The sequence below is a fragment of the Mixophyes fleayi genome, chromosome 5 (genome assembly GCF_038048845.1).
Source record: "Mixophyes fleayi isolate aMixFle1 chromosome 5, aMixFle1.hap1, whole genome shotgun sequence".
NCBI classification, from domain to species: Eukaryota; Metazoa; Chordata; class Amphibia; order Anura; family Limnodynastidae; genus Mixophyes; species Mixophyes fleayi.
In genome coordinates, this window is record NC_134406.1 from 226,382,101 (window position 1) to 226,404,615 (window position 22,515).

At 38.5% G+C, this 22,515-nt stretch overlaps 1 protein-coding gene across 1 annotated transcript in view; it reads right to left on the minus strand.

Annotated features, from left to right (window-relative positions):
• TOX (thymocyte selection associated high mobility group box) overlaps positions 1 to 22,515 on the minus strand; it is a 217,613-nt gene that overhangs the window by 27,577 nt on the left and 167,521 nt on the right. The window contains exons 4-5 of the mRNA XM_075213560.1: positions 10,350 to 10,628; positions 1,460 to 1,690 (exon numbers count right to left, since the gene is read on the minus strand). Coding sequence (XP_075069661.1) covers positions 1,460 to 1,690; positions 10,350 to 10,628 — 510 coding nt within the window. The remainder of the gene's footprint in view (positions 1 to 1,459; positions 1,691 to 10,349; positions 10,629 to 22,515) is intronic.

Here is a 22,515-nt window from a genome sequence, read left to right on the forward strand (position 1 = left end):
CAGCAATACCTCCCAACATTACAGAAGTCAGGAAAAAGCTACTGATGGTTGGAATGGTGGGACAGAGCCCTCAGATCGGGCTGGTCCTGCATAAACCGTGACAGGTGGGAAGTTTGCACTATGTTGTTGTTTTATTTTTCAGCTTGTAAATGGTTTTGAGTTCCATGATAAGAATACACAGAAACCTTTTTAAAATCCTCACCTTTCACTGATGAGTATATTTCTCCGCATTTATGTGTTTAATTTATTCTTTCACACAGTGTGCAAAATATTTCCTCCCTTTATTGTTTCCCAACACATGCGGATAACTAATAGAGTTCCTATCAATTCCAATATAACAAGACTAAAAGAAGTTATCGTTCTGATAAGACCTTATCCTCACCATCCAAAGAGTGAGTTTATGTTTGCACAATAAATTCACAAAAGATTTGATTGTATGTTACACAATATATTTATTTTTCTCTTTTTGGCTTTCATTGTGCTGGAGAACACACTTCTCCAGAAACTCAAAGGAAAGAAAACTTCTCCAGATATTACGGGTGTTTCCTTTTGTGAAACTGGATGTGAGCAGAATCACACGAACTTATACATACATTCACTTTTTTTTATCTCTTTTTACCCACATATTTAAGTAACTTAAATGATTTTTTGTATAAGTGGGTTTTCCATGCTGAGTAAATCACTCCGAAATATTAACCATATGCTTCCATAGGCCAGTCTCCATAACCCATGTCCCAATCATGTAAATATTATATAAAATTATCCAATAAATAAGAAACAGGTGTTAGCAAAAAACAAATGTATATTAAAAAAAAAAAGATGATCAAAATATAAAACATAATAAAGTGATGAAACAAGATACATCCTGCAGTGCCTGGCATTCCAGTCCAAACAGTCAAGTCCCCAGGCCCCTTTGTGATCAATATAGTGATGCGGCCAATGCTTTCTACCCCTTTAGTATCACATAGTATAATACAGTATAGAATTAAAATTTTGTGCAAAAAACAAATCTTTACAATGAAATGAAATGATGATACAGAAAGTTAAAATGTATTTAAAATTTGAATAAAAGCCTTTAAACAATTATTTTTTGAGCACAGAAAGAAATTTGCCCGCCTGGCTTGTTGGATATGTGCTCACACTTGGTGGGCATGAGGTTTCCTACATAGTGGTAAGGAGAGGCATGGGCAACATATTTCTGGATTTTGAGAACTTTCACTCACTCATCTTAGTAATAGAAAGAGAAGAGATGACATCTGATGGAGCACAAAAGCTTTTCCAAGAACAGAATTTCCAGGAGGCTAAAAATACAACAACTCTTATGACTGTGATGGAATAAAACTGACATTTTCTAAAATTGAATATGAACGTGACTATATATATTTTTAAGCCATCCATTCAGAAATTAAAACTGCACATTTCTTTTTCACTGGTGAAATTCATTAGAGAGAACAGTTACCTGCTTCTGCTCCTCTCCTAGTCCATCCCACATGGAGGCTACTATTTTGGATACCTCTCCAAACGTAGCATTCGGATTCTGTCCCTTTATGGCTGCTTGTGTATCCCGGAAGAATAGTGCATAGGCAGACACTGGCTTCTGGGGCTCATTTGGGTCCTTCTTTTTCTTCTTTTTTGGTGTTTTTGGCTTCTTTCCCATGTCAGGGGCTGGTCGTTTTTCTCCTCCACTGATCTGTAATAAGGATAACAATCAGCTAACAGTTACAACTACAACAAATTATTTTGTCTTAATGAAAACAAACAAAACCTCACAATAATATATATAAACAAATAAAATGAAATAATAATAATAATAATAATAATAATAATAATAATAATACAGAATTTACTACAGCCAAATAGAATAATAGACTAGAATGTAGACCATATAACGGTACATCCCAAAATTATTTCTAACACTGCTTAAAATTCAGATCTACAGACTGATACATTTATTGTTTATAATAGAGGAAGTAACACTGAACTACTCATTGAATATAATTTAAAACAGTTTTGTTATGTTCTAATGTTTACATTAACAGTTTAAATATTCTTGTCTTATTTGATTTGTTTCTTCCTGACTTACAGTGTAGTCCTTCACAAATTATTTTTTTCATTTCTACGTAGTTGATATTAATCAATCAATGTGTGTTTCTACAACTGGGCGGTACATTTTATTACACAGGGGAGACTGTCTTGTTTTGTGAAGTGCCTTGTGTTCTCTCCTCTTTTCCCTATCTTCCCCCATTCCTTTTTTTCCATAGTGAGCTCATGGATATTTGGAAAATTACATCATGAGTCTCAACACAAAAAAATAAAAGTAACACTAATATATATATATTATTAAAACTATGTTGCCTACATATTTTTTCACACAACAGACAAACTCACTTAGGCCAGAAATTACCGTGGTCTTTTTTAGTGCATAGGTCATCAGTAAACCTTTGCGGTCTGAGTAACATCTATTTTTCAATAGCACAATGTACTGTATGTTCTACCGCAATTACAGTATGTACTGTGTGTTCTACCACAACTATGTACTATATGATCAGCCACATTTTGGTAAGTAATTTTTTAGTCTAACTGCTGTTGCGTGTGACTTTAATGGTTGATGACTTCATTTAGACAGGCTGCATTTCCCCAACCTTGATTTGGTATTGTGGTGTGCCTTGCACTGTCTCGCTGTTAGTGTGGTGATACAAACACCCTGGTCTAGGGAAATAATCATGACACTTCTCAATATAAAGAACTCCCTATAATAACTTCTGGGAACATTTTGCAGTGTCCCTGTTGAATATCTTCCATGGAGTCACTTGGATCACATCTTGTTCCAAGTCTTCTTTTGTGGCTCACTTGCAATTTGCATTTGGTGCCTTAGTCTATTTCTTCTTACATTGAAGAGGCAGGACAGGAGAGAGTAGGTGCAGGCTAGTGTAGCCCAAGCACAGTAATAACGAGTTCACGTAATTACAACTGAGGTAGACCTGGACTCATACGTAGGTATGGCTTTCAGGAGGTGCTGGATGATGACAATCAGCAGCACTAGCTAGCCGCTTCTGATTGGCTGATTGCAGATAGACCCCCTCAGCTGATAGTACTTAATTCATTAGTACTGCTATATTATATGAAGTTGTGTCCATCTATTACATTATTTAATTGATACTTCCAATTAAACAGTATCAGGAAACAAGATTCTCATTGTTATCTTAAACAGGAAAACAACAGATATTTGATGTTTAATGGAATTTAATTTGTACTTGTATTTTGTATTTGTGTCTGTACTTAATTATATTTTACATGGTATATGAGACTTTTGCATTTATTAATAACACTGTTCAGACATTATTCTTTCATATATATATATATATATATATATATATATATATCACTTCATTACAGTATTAGATCACATTTACTATTTATATATTTATACTGTTAAACCACATCTCTACGCTATACCTACACTTTCTCTACGGTGTCATGGTGTGTAACTATACACACTTGCTACTTGTGACACGTAAACCTGGCGTATGTGCTAGTGGGGTAGAGCTGGACACATCCTCAAATGTGTCCAACTGAGCATATGCACATAATGCACATTTTTAAGTATGCATCTTTTCTGCTTACATTTGGGGTGCAGATGCGTCCTTTAATTGAGCCCCTCTGAGGTTATCCTTATATTGTGACTCAGTGGGGTGAATTCAATTTGCGTCAGGTACAGCCGGACTTTGCCTTGATGTCCGGCTGCGCACATGGGCAGCCAATACAGTAACAAATCTCTGCTTATTTTCTCCTGGTATCTCTATGGGACGCAAGGGAAAATGAGCAGAGATTTTAGTAAAACCTCTGCCGTGATGAGTCTTCGCGGCCTGTTCCGGAGCCACGTCACGACACCTTGCGGTCAAATGAATTTCCTCCAGAGAGTAAGAGAGGACTATTGAGCGCATGTCTATATAATTTGGGTTTTATAAAAGACTCTAAACACCTTCTCAAAGCAAAAATACTATTTGTTAAAAAAAATACTAAGGACACAAGATTATTTGAACCAGCCTCAAAGATTCTTGTATGGTATAAAAAAGTTACCACTATGGCCCAGAAGTTTATGTGACCATATATGGTACATTAGCTCTAAATATATTTTAAAGTTAATGAAAGTAAATTATCATGCTATTGGACTTAGATGCAATTTAGTTTTTTGCTGCAAAAGACTACATTTTAGCTGAGCTTGTGTAAAAGTATGTGAATCATTACTGCAACAATAACCCCATATTACATGAGGACAGTAAATCAACATTCAGCATGCATTAAACAAAAAAGTTTGCTGACAGATCTATTTGTACACGTGATAACAATTCGAGGACAATTATATTAAAATACCTTATTTACATGGAAATAGTGATTCTATTTGTGAACACACAAAGGTACTTCTTCTAGACATATTATGCCTGAAGAAAAATGTATTATGTAAATGTATTATGTAATTACAGACTATTAACATTCATGGTAAGAATTATGTTTTTTTGTTTGCTTTTAGTCTCTAGTTGCATAAGGCTATTATTCTAGTAGTGTTGCTGGAAGTATAATGATGTATATGTTAATCAGAAGACTGCTATTAAGTACAAGGCTGAAAGTATCAACACGTTTTATAATAGTCTGCAGATGTCAGTATTATGTCACAAGTATAAATCTAAATACTGATGTGTATACTTGTCATTTAACAGAGAGTATTTCACTACAGCAAAATTATTTAAGTAAAATATTCTTTGCACTTATTTTTCAAAAGTGCTAATATACAGACCTTTCAAAATCATAACATAACATTAAACTATTATAATAAATAAAACCAGAATTATTAATAAATTTCAGCATATTTGTGAACCAAGAAGCTACAACGAATTTGTGTCACTTAACTATTCATTTGTGGTATTTGCTATTAATATATACAGGTAGTGGAGAAACAAATTGGAAACACCAATAATTAATAGGGCGTATCAATTATTGCCGGTATGGTCTCTATATGACATGGCATTGAGCCTCCCAATGTGGTGGAATTGTGTAGGAGTGAGCCAGCACCATTGTTCCACATGAAGTCACTTAATTTATTGATGGTGGTGGAAAACACAGATCTCATTCCAGACTGAGAAGATCATGACTTATGTCAAGTTCATACAACTACTGGGTGACCATACATGCTCAATGGATGGGGTCATTGTCATCCTGAAAGACACCCCTTTAGTCAGAAAAGAAATACTGCAACGTGGGCTGAAGATTATAAGTAAGTAGTGATTAGCATTGATTTTGCCTTCTAAAGGATAGACTGTACTAACACCAGGATGAGAAAATGCACCCTACAACATTAAATAATCTTGGAAACAAGTACTCAGGGCTTCATAGGTATTTAGGTTGGTTCCACACATGCACTCTTCCGTTTGTTGTGAAAATGGTCAAGGATCGCTTATCTGCTGCAATTCGCTCATTTTGCCTTTCACTTGAATGCATGGATATAATAATCCTGGAGTATGGGCTTCCTCCCAATGTTGTCCTTTGCTGGTGATGCTTATCCCATGAGTTCTATAAAGACATCACTTTAAACAGCATTGCTCCCGAAACACATTAGTAAGTTGATTTGTCTTGGTCAGTGAAGCTCCTGATAAATATACTATCTATCTATCTATCTATCTATCTATCTATCTATCTATCTATCTATCTATCTATCATTCTATCTGTCTGTCTATGTATCTAACCTCCCAGCAATGGAATGTCAAGAAAGAAATGTTTAATTATACATTTGTGAAAGCAATTTAATGAACTCTTTAATGCAGAAGAAGTGCTCTAGGTACCTCAGATGATGTTCACAATTTTCTACTGAACAAAAATGCTGGTTCACGTTAACCTGCCCAGGGCAAACTAGTCTATGGCAGGACTGCTCAGGGGGCAGTTTAGAAATGGCTTTGTAGTAAAAAAAAAAAGAAAAAGAAAAGAAATACATCACAGGGATGGATTACTTTGGATTTGGGAGGAACCCAATCTGTGGGTCTCTCCGAAGACATGCTAACCAGTGCCGGCTGGATAACCAAGGGTCTGGTTCTAAACATTATGATGGCTTTTCTCACCCCTTTATCATTACATATGAAACCTTAGGAATGTCACTGTCACAACCTCGGGGTGTCCCAATCACCAATAGCCTCTAAGATAAAGAAGGTGGCTCGGAAAAGCTTTGGCACTTGTAGCGTTTACAGTGAAACAACCCTTAGTCTGACCATTTAAGGTTTCAGATAACCTGATTAGGAGGAATTACAAGATATAGGACCCTCTGGAAATTTTATTAAGCACCCACTGATCAAGTAATGCAAGACTGAAAATTGCATAGTAGCACTGGGCTTTATGTTGAATATATAATTTGGTAAAGAGAATTTTATTTCTTCATATAGTATATATTTTAATTTTTAGGACATTGCATACTGGCCAGAAATTTTAGTGATCCTTTAACCAGTACACATTAGAGGCAGGGCCATTAGTTATGGTAGCACCTTACACAAAAAGCATAGAGAAGAGGTGTCATCCCTTAGGTGCCACTCATTGTCACCTTTATGGTTACTACACAAGTCTTGTCAACAAACATTCAGTGATCAAGTTGGAAATGAACTTCTGGGGGTAAATGTATCATACTCCGGTCTCTTCAAGTCGCTGGAAATTGGCGAGATGACAGCTAAAATTTAAAGCGGCGCTGCCTTGTAATGGCAAGTTTCCCTTTACAAGGCAGCGCCACTTTAAATTTTAGCTGTCATCTCGCCGATTTTCTGGCGACTTGAAGAAACCAGAGTATGATACATTTACCCCTTGATGTTATTACTAAATAGAAAGGATATACAATATAATTATAAAAAAGATAGGATTTAGCTCATGCTTGTATATTTCAATGCATTTTGGGAAGAATATCTTCCATACCAACATTGTACAGCTGGGGCTATCATATAGGTAGAGATATTTGGCATCTTTGAAATACAAGTAACTTAATATACTATGTGGAACACAACTCTGAGGATACAATCCTGTTATTTGAGATTATCTCCAGATTACATTTTTTAGGCAAATGAGTTGAACTCCAGCTTTCAGCTAAAACATCCTGCGTGCATGACTGTATGTAGATTGATTGACAAACGTGAGTGTTTGGCAAGCAATGTTTAGATTGAGAGGAAATAATCACATTTCATGCATCTGTGTAAAATGGGGTCCTCTTTCACTCCCTGGGGGTTTATAAAGATATTGCAAAAAAATAAAAATCGACTGTGTGATTTTATCAATCTCGTCTCTGTAAAAGTGTAATAGTGATACTGTACACTGTAAAGTAGTAGTGATATATATATATATATATATATATATATATATATTTATATATAAAATTTGTTTATGTCCTTAATGTTGCTCTCGACAATTAATACAATTTCAAATAAATATAAATGCTATCATGTATTGATTTAACATTACCTTATATTTGTTGGGTATTTTTACTGCATTATAAATTACCACCTCAATTGTTAAGATCCATCATCTACTCCTGTAAAAGACTACCCCGATTGCTAATGTCCATCAATTACTCCTATAAAAGACTACCCTGATTGTCAAGGTCCATCACCAACTCTTGTACAAGACTACCCGGTTGTTAAGGTCCATCACCTACTCCTGTACAAGACTACCCGGTTGTTAAGGTCCATCACCTACTCCTGTACAAGACTACCCGGTTGTTAAGGTCCATCACCTACTCCTGTAAAAGACTACCCGTTGTTAAGGTCCATCACCTACTCCTGTACAAGACTACCCATTGTTAAGGTCCATCACTTACTCCTGTACAAGAATACCCGGTTGTTAAGGTCCATCACCTGCTCCTGTACAAGACTACCCATTGTTAAGGTCCATCACCTACTCCTGTACAAGACTACCCGGTTTTTAAGGTCCATCACCTACTCCTGTACAAGACTACCCAGTTGTTAAGGTCCATCACCTACTCTTGTACAAGACTACCCAGTTGTTAAGGTCCATCACCTACTCTTGTACCCTGGTTATTAAGAATCACATTTATTTATTATTTAAGTAGGGACTCTATGTTTGTAGTGCATACAATAATCTAATGCATCATTGCACCAACGTTGAACTAGAGACTCACTTTAAAAATTCAATAAAAAGCATAATACAAAACTTCTAACTAAGACTGAGTTAACAATTTACAAAACCTGTTTTTTGAACATGAGTTTACACAATACGCACATGAATTAGAGGCTGATCATTACTATGAGCAATTATAAAATAAAATGATTCTAGACAACAGTCAGAAAAGTTGAATATTCTGACCTAAAATACTAAGGAAACAGCACACAGTGTAGCATTTCTTACATTTGAAATTGAGTTTTATCTGAGGACATAGTATTGCCCCAGGATGTGTGCAAGCTTCAACTTAGTTTTGCATTTACATTGCTCTGAATTATGTTTGGCACTGAAATCTTGGTAAATACATGTCTAACACTGCATTGTTGTGGGAGACATATGTTTGCTCAAGCATATGCAGTTTGTTTTTTAGCTGTGAGGGTCTCAAATCTTGTTACTTCATACCCTGCAGTCTTTCAATTACTTTCTAAAGGTTCTTGCAGTCATATTTTTCCTTGACTATGTTTAATCATAAGCACAAGCTTCTGTCCTTTACTGAGTTAGCATTCCTGCATGACATATGGCAGAGACATAAGTTATTTACCATAGTAGCACAGGAAGAATGCTATAATTGCAGTGAAAATTAGTGCAATTGTGCAGAAAATACTGGAGGGAGGGTAAACTCATGGAAATGTCACACTGTTTGGATAGCAGAAAACTAATTAAAAATCTGATATGTTAACAGTCTTACATATATCAGATCACTATACATAGCTGACAATAATGTAAAAAATGTTATGGACTAATGCATAACAGAAAAGAGAATATGATACATAATGTAGGTGTTTAGCTAAGGTAAAAAATGTAGGCTTGTTTCATCAAACAGTAAGATTAATAGAATTAAAATCCAGTGAATGTGCAGTTAGTTTTCATACAATATAATTTCTGATCAAATGTCACATTGGGTCATATTTCAGACACTAGAAATGTCGGCAGTTATACTGTTGACATGAAAATGCTCTTATAATGTCGACATTGTGACTGTCGATATTGTGAATGTCAACAATCACACTGTGGACATTTCTAATCTGTCACCAGAATGGTATCTGCATTTAGCGATAACTGCCAACATTTCCAGTGTCTGAATTACGTACCCAACCCGTCACATTACACTGTGCAAGTTAGAGTATGGACTTTCTTACCAATATAAATGTGAATGTTACAAGTGATCAGTTTGCACAAGAACATATGGAATTCTCTTCTCTGTATAAGGGGTAAATGGCTTTGCTACCAGTCAATCCAGTACTACTGCCATTTGAATTTCCAATTTACTTATTTTAGACCTACTTGAACCCAAATTACTGTGTGCATATACCCACAATGATCGACATCACTGATCAACATGTGCCAGTGAGGGTAGCCATTAGTCACTTGCACAGCCACTAGGCCACATGTCTTCCAGTCCATCTGAAGAACACAAAAAGACTGAATATGATCCATTCGATCACTAGGCTAACTGGATAAATAATCTGTTCTGGGTTACTCAGATTGGATCTCCCCATCTACAAATAAAGCCCTTTAATTTGACATATGACAGGTTAGACTAGAGGTAAACAGTATGACTGACACATCAGGTGATACCATTCATTAGAAATAAACATGCTCCGTTTATATGGATCACTTTAGAGGGCCATATGCTGAAGATTAATTAATGCAACCAAGGAATATTAACTTTGTCAGAGTCAAGTAGTCATGGTGTTAGGTTGGGTGTGTACACTGGAGCTAATCTCTGACTAAAAACAAAAACAAGAACAACACATCCCTTTGATAATCATTTTAACGGAGCATAAGATGTTTATATTTTTTAGATAAACGTCGGAAGATTTTACTTCTATGCACAGCAAATTTCCTGCATTTAAGCATATTAAAGGAAACAAGCTTTTAGCCACTGGTAGTCTGAAATGGCTGATAACAAAGAAAAATAACTTGATGGCATAGAAAATATAAATGCAATGTCAAAGTTCTATGATTATATGGGCATCTTACAAATATATTTTAATTTGTTATTAATAGTCATTTATCAATAGTCATTTTATTTACTTATATTTTAAGTTTCATCATCACCTTTAAACTAGTCTTCCTTTACCCTTCTTTGTCACATATAGATGTTTATTTCAAAGTGAGATAACTAGATTTAGAACTCTCTATACCTTTGCTGTATCTTCCGCTTCATCTTCATGGACTGAGCTAGACGGAGATGGTGTGGCGGATTTACTTCCTGGCGGGGATGGGGAGTTGTGTGCAACAGCGTTTCCGCCAATATTCAAACCAAGCTGTGCGCTGAGTTGCGACTGATTGATTGTAGTCAGCTGACCGTGTTGCATCATAGCTGTCTGTCTGAGATCTTGAGGCTGAACTCTTGGTCTCATAGCTGCCATTTGTGTGTGAGAGGAATACTGAGATCTCTCCGAATTCTGCAGATCCTGCAACTATCAAAAGAGAATAACGTTACCAGAATTAATACAATTGACTATGTGCAATATTTTTACAAATTCAGTCATTTATGGGTTAAACCGAGGCATTGTAACTCGTGCACTAAAATGGTTTCTCCTTGAAATACATGTACAGTTTTTATAACTACTACTTTTTGAAACTAGATACTGGACATACGATCACTACCTTTTATTGTGTTAAAATTTAGTAGCTTACATATTATAATCAAAATTAAATGATATATAAAGTTATATCTAGAAACATTACGTACACACATAATAATGTCACAACAACTTTCAAATAGCAACTCAGCCCAGTGATTTTAAGGATTTCACAGAAAGTTTTAATAGGTTAGAACTATTCCTGAACTTAAAGATTCCAGTCACACAAAGGTCACGGTTGGTTAATTAAATAACACTAGAAGTTTCTGTTCGGTGCAACATTTTTCATTTTTCTAGCAATTGTCTGAAAAGTGCATTTGTTCTGAGAAATGAATAGTTTAACCCAAACACATAGGGGTCTACTTATCAAAGTAAGAAAGCCCATATCTATAGGGTGTCTCCTATTTAACAAACCATTTCTGATGATGATAGCTGGAATATATTTAGACTGGACTAAAGCTATTGGGGATCAGTAGTGGACCATGTACTTTCTAATCTTTTTATTAATGACCTTGTAGATGGTCTACAATGTAAGGTATCCATATGTGCTGATGGCCATAAGCAGGATAGTAACTTATAAAGACTGAAACAAAATTACAAACTGGTCCTCAAAATGGCAGGTTAAATTTAAATGTAGATAAAGGTTGTGGTAAAAACTATGTCACTCACATGACAATATCATACAGTTGGCGAAAACTGAGATGGAAAATAATTTAGGAATCCTAGTTGACAGACAGCTGAGTAGCAGCACACAATGCCAGGCAGCTTTTGCAAAGGTGAATAAAATTCTGGTGTGGTTAAAAAAAGACTGATAAATGCACGTAATACAAGCATACATTTACAATTATATGTCAATATTAGGCACACATCTTGAAGAAAGGGTACATGTTTTGGTATCATATGAGAACTCAATAGAATAAGAGGCAGATAACCTCATTAATAAAAGGAAAAGAAGAATTAAATTACAAAGAGAGATTACAAAATCCAAGTTTGTTGCGACAAAGTCAGTTTCAGCATTTGCACAGAAAGAGGTTCTTTACTGTAAGGGTGGTTAAACAATGGAATGGGTGCCTTTGAATGAAATTGACTGGATGCCTTTCTATCCAGAAATTGTATATGTAGGTATAATTTATTAGAGAATATTATATATGTGATTGATCCAGAAAATGTATCTAATTGTCATTTATGAGTTCAAGAAGGATTTTCCCCATTTGAGGCTAAATAGGCAACGGGTACATTAGGGGTTTTGTTTTCCCTTCTTCTGAACAAACACTTTAGGGGGCATATTCAATTAGGTTTATGGTCCGCGGTAACACGCGTTACCGCGGAACATGCGCAGTACTTACGGTAATACGGTACCGCAATAATTCAGATTTCCCTACGCATCTCTATGGGGTACGCACGAAAATCCACGTTATTGCAGTACCGTGGATTGACTTTGCGGCCCATTCCGGCGGACCGGGAACCTAATTGAATATGCCCCTGAGAGTGTAAGTTTATCTTGATGGATGTGTGTCTTTGTTCAACCTAACTGAATAAATAATTATGTAATGTTGCTGGGAACTCTCTTGGTGTTCTGTGGGGGGACTTCACTATAAATAACAGGCCTCTAGGATACAACCCAAAAACTGTTCTAATTTAATCGAACTGCACAGAATTTGTCCAAACTCCAATTGAAGGTCACCCAAATTCCACTTAATAAAACATGGCACATGCTTGCTGCAATTACAGACTGTTCTGTAAATTATTTCTGAATTCATTATAACCTTAATTCATATTATCTCCAGTTTATTAAAAACATATTTTCATATTATTTCAAACAATTGTAAGGTATAAATACTATTGGAATAAATTACTTCTGAACAAGGAAATATAGTACTGATTTACTGTCTAATGTGAACATAGAGCATTTAGTAAAGCGAATGAGTTATTATTTTAATTAAAGTCATACATTCCACACAATATGAATCAGATATAAAAATATTTTTAATACTGTAAAACGATAGTTTATTATGCTGTCATTTGTATTCTAATAAGTAAGGATTCACAGTTGTTACAATACATTTTGTCATTTAGAAAACTGTTCAGGAGTCCTTGTGATTTTTACATACATGACAATTGTCCCTAATTTCCATGAACATGCCCAGGATTAAAAGATTTGTATTTGGAAACGTCCCTATTTTTCAATATTGGCAAACTGCACATTACATTTTTCTCTATTTGCACAAGTGGAGTACAATTCTCATATATATTCTTATTATCTGAGCTATAAGTTCATATTTAATGAGGAAAAATATTACAATGCTCTAAAAATCTAAACCAAATTGTCACGAGCCGTGGTGGTACGTCACATCCTGGCGTGATCTAGCAGCCGGGCGCGTGCTCTATTTCTATGCTCTGATTTTATTCTTTGGGATTATCCTTGTTGCATAGATGCAGGAGGGTATAGTGACATCCTCCAACTCCAGGGGGAGCTCTCATATTATTTAAACTGGTTAATTTATATTTTTATACATGCTTCCTAGTTCCCAGCTAGTAATTAATTAGCAGCCTCCTGAGGCTCATTGTCAGCCCTGTCCTCCTCCTTTCTGATTGGTCCATCATAGTATTTAAGGCAGTGAGGACTGGGCCTCACTGCTGGTTATAGTTCCTGCTCTGTGCATACTTACCTGCTCCCTGCTCAGTTCCCCTTTTCTGCCTTTGGATTGATCTTGCTGTGTATGACCTTGGACCATGTACTGGACTCTGCTGTATTGCCTGTGACCTCGATCTCTGCCTATTTCCTGGATTTGTTGTTTGCCGCCAGCCCTGACCTATTGCCTGGACTTCACCACCGCTGTATGCTATTTCACAATATCCCTAGATTCTCCCCAGTCAGTACACATCTCACGACCCTCTGTCTGTCTGCAGCCAAGTCTGTCCCCACCACTAGGGGCTCCAGTGAACACCAGACTTTCGGAGCAGATTCCAGGTTTTGTTGTACTGGCTGGAGGGGTTCCTGACATTATAATCAGCCGACATACTTGGGATTAACTCCCATGGATCCTACTCCTCCTTCCCTTGCACAAGTGCTGGCTAATCAACTGCAGGCTCAATTTCAGATTGTTCAAGACATTTCTACCAGATTGTCCGTACAGGAACACGCCTCCAGGATTACCTCTTCTCAGGAGGTTAAAGTTCAAGTGCCCAAGCTTCATCTGCCAGACAGATTTTCTGGCAACCGAAGGGATTTCCACAACTTCAGGGAAAGTTGCAAATTATATTTCAAGCTACGTCCACTGTCTTCTGGTTCGGAACAGCAGCGAGTGGGTATTGTTATATCACTGTTGCAAGGAGATCCACAAACCTGGGCATTTGGATTGTGCCCTGACAGTCCGGAATTGTTATCTGCAGATTCCTTTTTCCAAGTCTTGGGTCTCCTGTATGACGATCCTGACAAAGTCGCTACTGCTGAGTCTAAACTTAGATCTTTGAAACAGGGGCGTCGTTCTGCTGAAGAATATTGTACTGAATTTCGCAGGTGGGCCTCAGATTGCGAATGGAATAATCCAGCTCTCTGCAGTCAGTTTCGGTTGGGCCTTACAGAACTAATTTTCTGGAAATTTTCTGGATATTTCTCTGGCTCGGCGGTTTGCAGTTCCTACCCAACCATTAAAAGTTCCAGTATCTGTTTGTGGTTTGGATGGAAACCTAATTAAGGGCGGAAGTGTGCTAGAGAGTACCAGCTCTCTTACCCTGACAGTGGGAGCACTCCATAAGGAAATGCTGTCATTCTACCTTATCCATTCGCCCACATACCCTGTGGTTCTGGGGTACCCTTGGCTTAGCAAGCACAACCCAGTCCTTGATTGGTCCACAGGAGAACTGGTGGCATGGGGGAAAAACTGCCAAGGGACATGCCTAGCAACACCTGTTAAGGTTGCTACTGCTTCAGTCAAACCAGGTCTCACACTCATGCTGCAATATCAAGATTTTGCTGATGTTTTCTCCAAGCAAGCTGCAGATACATTACCACCACATCGCCCGTATGATTGCACTATTGATATTCAGCCTGGGAGTAAATTTCCTAAGACTCGTTTATATTCTCTTTCCGTGGAAGAGACCAAAGCCATGGAGAACTATATTTCTGAGGATCTGAAAAAAGGGTTCATTAGACCTTCTCGTTCACCCCTGGGTGCCGGATTTTTCTTTGTAAAAAAGAAAGACAGAGATTTACGACCTTGCATTGATTACAGAGGTCTGAATCAGATCACCATTAAAAACAAATATCCTCTACCACTGATTTCTCAGTTGTTCGACCAGTTAAGAGGTGCTTCGGTATTTTCTAAAATTGATTTACGTGGAGCGTACAATTTGATACGCATACGGAAGGGCGATGAATGGAAGACCGCTTTTAACACTCATTCTGGACATTACGAGTATTGTGTTATGCCGTTTGGTCTTTCTAATGCGCCAGCCATGTTCCAGGATTTGATCAATGATGTACTACGAGATTATCTGGGTAAATTTGTCATTGTGTATCTGGATGACATCTTGATCTATTCCTCGTCCTTGCCCCAACACCGGGAACAAGTCTGTTTGGTACTGCAGAAACTTAGAGACAATCATCTATTTGCCAAATTAGGGAAATGCGAGTTTGAAGTCTCCACTGTGGCATTCTTGGGGTATTTCATTTCTGCCAACGGATTTACGATGGATCCAGCCAAAGTCCGAGCCATCACTGATTGGAGCCTTCCTTTAAGTTTGGACCAAGATACATTGGTCCATTTAAGATAATCAGGAAGATTAACCCTGTGGCTTTTCAGTTGGAACTGCCCAACTCTTTAAGGATACCCCATACATTCCATGCATCCTTATTGAAGCCAGCTCTTACTTACCGGAGGTTTTCCAGGAAACAGCCAAGCAAACCTGCCCCAGTGATAGTGGATGGTCACACGGATTTGTGATCGAAAAGTTTCTTGATTCCAAATGGGTACAACGCCAACTCCACTATTTGGTTCACTGGAAGGGCTATGGCCCTGAAGAAAGATCATGGATACCTGCCAGGAACGTGCATGCCAATGAGTTAAGAAGAGCTTTTCATCAGAAGTTTCCAGATAAGCCTAGATTAAGGGGTTCCTTAACCCCTCCTCAAGGGGGGGTACTGTCACGAGCCGTGGTGGTACGCCACATCCTGGCGTGATCTAGCAGCCGGGCACGTGCTCTATTTCTATGCTCTGGTTTTATTCTTTGGGATTATCCTTGTTGCATAGATGCAGGAGGGTGTAGTGACATCCTCCAACTCCAGGGGGAGCTCTCATATTATTTAAACTGGTTCATTTATATTTTTATACATGCTTCCTGGTTATGTTATTACCTATGCTAGTTCCCAGCTAGTAATTAATTAGCAGCCTCCTGAGGCTCATTGTCAGCCCTGTCCTCCTCCTTTCTGATTTGTCCATCATAGTATTTAAGGCAGTGAGGACTGGTGCTCACTGCTGGTTACAGTTCCTGCTCTGTGCATACTTACCTGCTCCCTGCTCAGTTCCCCTTCTCTGCCTTTGGATTGATCTTGCTGTGTATGACCTTGGACCGTGTACTAGACTCTGCTGTATTGCCTGTGACCTCGATCTCTGCCTGTTTCCTGGATTTGTTGTTTGCCGCCAGCCCTGACCTATTGCCTGGTCTTCACCACCGCTGTATGCTATTTCACAATATCCCTGGATTCTCCCCAGTCAGTACACATCCCACGACCCTCTGTCTGTCTGCAGCCAAGTCTGTCCCCACCACTAGGGGCTCCAGTGAACACCAGACTTTCAGAGCAGATTCTGGGTTTTGTTGTACTGGCTGGAGGGGTTCCTGACACAAACTGAGTAAAATTGTCATGTTTGGGATTTGTGTGCTTCAAGGTTCAACAAGACAGTATTGAGACTCACCTGCAAAAGGTCCCTGGAAACTACAGTATACTATTAAATCAAGTAATACATTGGCTGTATATATAAAGTATGACTATACACCAACAACAGGACCCATTCCAATGGCAAAATATTGTATACTTTTAAGTTCACATTTTTATCTTCCTTACCAAATTTGACCCCTAAGATCTTCATATGGAAGGAGGCCTTTGCAAATTGAGGAGGATAAAAATCAGGATCAAATTGCAGTATGCAGAAAGCACTTTTCAAGGTTGACCAGAGACCGTGAGGCCTCCTAACAGCTTCGGATGGCCGCAGATGTGACTACAGTCAGAGGTAAGCAGTGGGGGACCGGTACCACCTGAAAGCCACAAACTTGTAATGACCTCAAAAATGGGTCAATGGAAAAGACAAACAAGAGCGGACTCAAAGTGCAACTCTGCCTCACCCCTGCCTCAACTCTGAAAGTATCACCCTGCCACCAATTCATCAGAGGAAAGCTCTCTGCCTCCTTATACAAAGTTTTAAACCAATCAACAAATCAATGTACTGATTGATGTTCCTTGATTCAAACTTCAGCCAGCTAATCTTTTGTCCCGCATCCCTCCCCTCCGAATAAAGTGACTCCATTTCTTTACGAAGTCTTAGATACTGGCTATACTTATTTATTCCCCTCTAACAGACTGACATTAAGGGCTAGATTTACTAAGCTGCGGGTTTGAAAAAGTGGGGATGTTGCCTATAGCAACCAATCAGATTCTAGCTGTCATTTTGTAGAAAGCACTATATAACTGAAAGCTAGAATCTGATTGGTTGCTATAGGCAACATCCTCACTTTTCCAAACCCGCAGCTTAGTAAATTTAGCCCTAAGTCTCCACAATCTTCTACCTCTTTCTGGGCGCTTTCTAGGACTACAGAAATACAGGGCCACATGATCAGAATAAGGAACTACTTTTTCACTCATCCTATTAACAGCTTCTGTAGGACTCAGATCTATTCTATTACTTCTTCCACCACAAGAGTAAGTGAAGCCTGTTTTTTAACATCTTGTTCAAAAACATCCCATAAGCCGGCTTGTAAAATAATCCTGTTCAAGACCTTGGAATTTCTATTCAACATTCTGCCAGGTGATCTGTCACTTGGCATCCTAACAACATTAAAATCTTCAGTCATAACCACTGGAACAGATGTAAAGAGATACTGCTTAACTTCATGGAATAAACTGATTCTTTCTGGCACTGTCTGTGGTTCATAAATATTGATGAGCCTGAGTCTTCTGCCCTGAAGGGTTACCTCCAAAAGCATAAATATACTCATTACAATCTCTGTCAATCTAAGTACAATCAGATTCTGAGTGTTAAACAGAAATGCAACTCATGCATATGACTCCACATCCAGTGACCAGAAAAATGGACCTGTTTACCAATCTCTCTGAGCCTCACGTAAGCGTGTCTACTGTAAAAATGAAACGTCTACATCCAGATATTTCCGATGGTCATAGCCTGCTTGCCAGGTTTTCCAGGCACGCTATTCACATTACGGGAGAACACTCTGCCATTAGATCAGGACACAAAAAGAGCAGCAATAAATGATTCTCATCATTCTAAGTCAGAATCACATTGCCAACCTCCTGTTTCCATATCTAACTCTACTTGCTTGTTCTGAGGAAGAGACCTTCTTTTTATTGGTAGGTCATCTTCTGACTCTGCATCACATTCCTGTTCCACTCTTTTCAACTCCTGGTCCAATTCTAATGCATCCAACCAACAGGCATCAGTATGTGACTCAGAAAATGCCTCATATCTGTTGGAAGCAACTGTTACTTCTACACTTGCTCCTCCCGGATTTTTTTTTTATTTTTCCCTGGTTTTTGGACAGCACTCCATTCACCTTCAAGCTTATGAGAGGATTTATTATTTTTGTTCCTTCTATTCCCTTTACCCTTACTCTCTCCAGAAACAAACACTGATGTAGAAGAAGATGATTCAACTGGCTGTTGCTCAACCTGAAGAACATTTTCAATTGGCTGTTGGACACTTTCTGATACTAATTCCAACTTTCTACATTCCTAAACTTGCTGAAATTTGCCCAGAATCTATCCATATCAGACATAACTTTAAAACTCACATCATACCCTTGTCTATATGGTAGGCTTATTACTGCCAATATGTTTGATGGCATAAAACCCATCTGGTGATACAATAACTCTCATATAACATATCTTCTGTCTGGCAACTCCTCTCTGGGACCTTGGTATCAGAATCTGGCCACATTCCTACCCCTCAAAGCTGGGCCTGTATAGTTCATATTAGAACTAAATGTTGGTGCCATGCAGCTCAAGGCATTCACAGGAGAACCCGGCCAGATCCACTATTTGTATTATTTCCTTGGGTACCATTTTGTGCATGATCCAGAGAAGATTGACCACTCACTGTTGCGGGTATATCTGCTGATATCTGAGACTGTCGTGCTCCAGATAAAGGGGAGAAATCTAGTGTAGTGTTCTCTACTGAAAATTCTATCTCATCTCTCTTGGTGTTCTGATCACCTAAATGCTCCACTGATCATTCTATTTCTATGTAGGGATCAACATCCCATATTTATTGCAAACCTTCCTCAACCTCATTTACTACCCCCTCTTGTATGTTACCATCTGTATATTCTATTTTATCTGTATTAACACCATTATTATCCACAATATTATAGGAGGTTGCCCCTCTAAATTGGAATGTCCTCCCTAGCTTTTTCTGACTTTTCCCATTAATTTGGGCTCCTTCAAACGGGCACTCAAAACTCATCTTTTTCTCAAAGCCTACCAGCCATCCACATAATCTTCTATCTATACTTGACTACCTTACCCTCTCTCTCCCCCCTCTCTTGCGCCCAATCCCCTCCTCTAACTCCCTTTGTGCCTCCAGTCTGTTTGCCTCCCTCTAGGATGTAAGCTCCTATGAGCAGGGCCCCCTTCCCTCTTGTTTTTTTTACCTATTTTCAGCTCCTAGTCACTATGCAAGCTATGTTTGGAGTGTTTGAAGTCCTGGTAGTATTTGTTTAATGTTCGGTACTGTATCTAACCTGTATTGTCTTTTGTCTGTCTCTGTACGGTGCTGCAGAAATTTTGCGGCACCCTATAAATGAAGGCTAATAATAATAATATTAATAATATTACCAGCGTTATCACCATGCATAACAGGAGTTTCCTGTATACAATGCTCAGTTATTTCTCCCGTTTCCTCTGTCCCAGCTGTTGCATCTCTCTGCTGGGATCCACTTTCCTGAGGTGTGCTGACATCTTCACTCATCTTTTATTTAACACCATCCCTCAGGATCGGAGGTGCTTGTACAGGACTTGCACTTTCTCTCTGCTGCTTTACCATTGCTGTCTGTCCCTTCTTGTACAAGTCTCCTTCGTTAAAGGAAAAACTGGCCTCCTGCAACACTGGTCTCTTCTAAGGCAGCTGTGCATCATCTGGGAGGTCATCGGACCCAGCTTCACATGAAGATCTGGACTCTGGCTCCATTTTCTGGCTGTATTTTGTGACCTCTTTATTTGCATCAAGAAGCTTCTGATTTTTATATAATTCTCCAACAGGTCCCAACTGCTCTAAGAGAGAATCAATGCCTCTTACAACAATTGCAAGGTCTACACTTAATGAATTGAGTTTACCATCTTATAAAGCTTCTTGGATTTGCAGCTTTTAGTTTATAAATAGATGCAATCTTTTTTGTATTGTCAGCTTTGTTTTCTTTAATGCCTCTATGCAGAGATTTTATCTGCTAGGTGCAGCTCAGGCCCATGCTCTGCCCCTTTAAGACTCTGACTCTACATTCAGATTTCTCCTAGCTGACTAAAACCACTCAGCCCTTTTGATGTTTCTGGCCTTGGAGAATGTCTTCCTTTAGTCATGTCCATATTTCCTATATCACTGCTCCTTCCTGCCACATGTCTCTCAGCGAAAGGTATACAAGTCTGCAGCATTTTTCCAGTTGCAATCACCATCATTGCTGCTCCTGTGTGGATAGGAGCTCCAGTTTGAAGCCTGGGTCCTGGGTTTCTTGTAGCTGCAGCTTTACCAGCACTTTACTTCATTGGCACCATGATCTTCTCTGCAGATTGCAGCTTAGTGGGATCCACTGACACATGCTTTGTCACTTTATTAGTACTCCAAAGATCACCTCCTCTTAACTGGGATCAATTGTGACCTGGGCGCACCAGGCTGGTTACAAGCACTTACTGTTACAGGTTTTCTTGCATAGTCTGTCTTTCCAGGAATGTTCTTCTCTGTCTCTGGGGGAGGGGGATAATTTGAACATCAGGTGAGGTTGCTGCACATTGTTTGCCCTCTTGTGCTCTTTGCACAGTTTTTGTTGTGTACTTTCCTTTGGTTTATCCTGTATTTATGACCAAAATAGAGAGCAAAAGGGGAAAAGAAATGATCCTGAGTGCCCCTCAGGATCATTTCTTTTCCCCTTTTGCTCTCTATTTTGGTCATAAATATTAATGATCGGGTGCACCCTTCCCACATATGGATAGTTATTATCCTAGCCTTATTAGTGCATTTATCAGAGTGGAAGTTAAATGGACTACCTAGTGCGGTCTTTTTTTCTTTAGTTTTATCCTGTATTTGTTGCATTTCTTCTTGAGACTACTGCATCCCCTTTGTTTGAAGCTGTTGCTTCTGCTGTTGCATTCGTTTGCTGCTTGTTTGACTTTCCAAACCTTTCTCTTGTTTAGAAACTGCACTTACTTTCTGTGTCGTATTCACTTTCTTTTTCTTTCCTTCATCTTTTCCTTTTTCCACAACCACTGCACTTGCTCTGGTGACATTCACCACATTATCTGGCTGAAAAATAACCAGAACAGGCCCAGAGGCTTGGAGCTTGCACCAGACATAGACAAGCACCATCACACTTCCAGTCAGGAGTTACAGGGAAGAGCTATAATGAAGGCAGTAGTAGAAGTGGCGGTATAGCATACCATCGTATACACCCCCAAGTCGACCACTCTATATATAAGCATAAATAAATATATATAAATATATCATACTTGCCTACTCTCCCAGAATTTCTGGGAGGCTCCCAAATTTCGGGGGGTCCTCCCGGAAGAGTAAGCAAACCTCCTGGACCCTGTAAAATGCAGAAATTCACGGCACTGAATAGCGGGGGGCAGGGCAATAGTGACGTAATTACGTCATCACGCCCCCTCCTACTCTCTGTCACATGATCTGTACTCTTTTCTGCCGGAGTACAGATTTAAAAAGTAGGCAAGTATGATAGATAGATAGATAGATAGATATGTTAATGTAATATATGTATGAATGTAATACATAATAAATAAACAGTCACACCTTAATGTGTTGTATGAGGAGAACGTAAGAATATACTTTTAAGGCAGATTACTAAATCCTATTGTGATCTCCACTAAATTGCTTCATTCTCTGTGTGCCATTCACCAAGTGGGATTACCAGTGTGTAAATTCACAGCAGTCCTACAGAATAAGCACTGTACAAATATAAATATACCAGTTTTACTCCCAGCCAAATATGTTCACTTGCAAAGCTATCATTATCTCTGCCTGTAGCAGACAATCTATATCAAAACAGTTGTACACATAAGCTCTAACTACATCTTGACTGAATATTTTTGATCCAGCTGTTTTACTGAATAGCAGTTGGTGAACAGAGAGCAGGAACATGGGTAGCCCTCAGGCCCTGTTTGCTAATGTTACTCACCAGCTGCTGCTTTCTATGGTGTTAGCAGGAAAGACCTGGATGAATGCCAGTTTCAGCAAGAGCAAGAGACAATGAAGAATCTTTGAAGCCCATT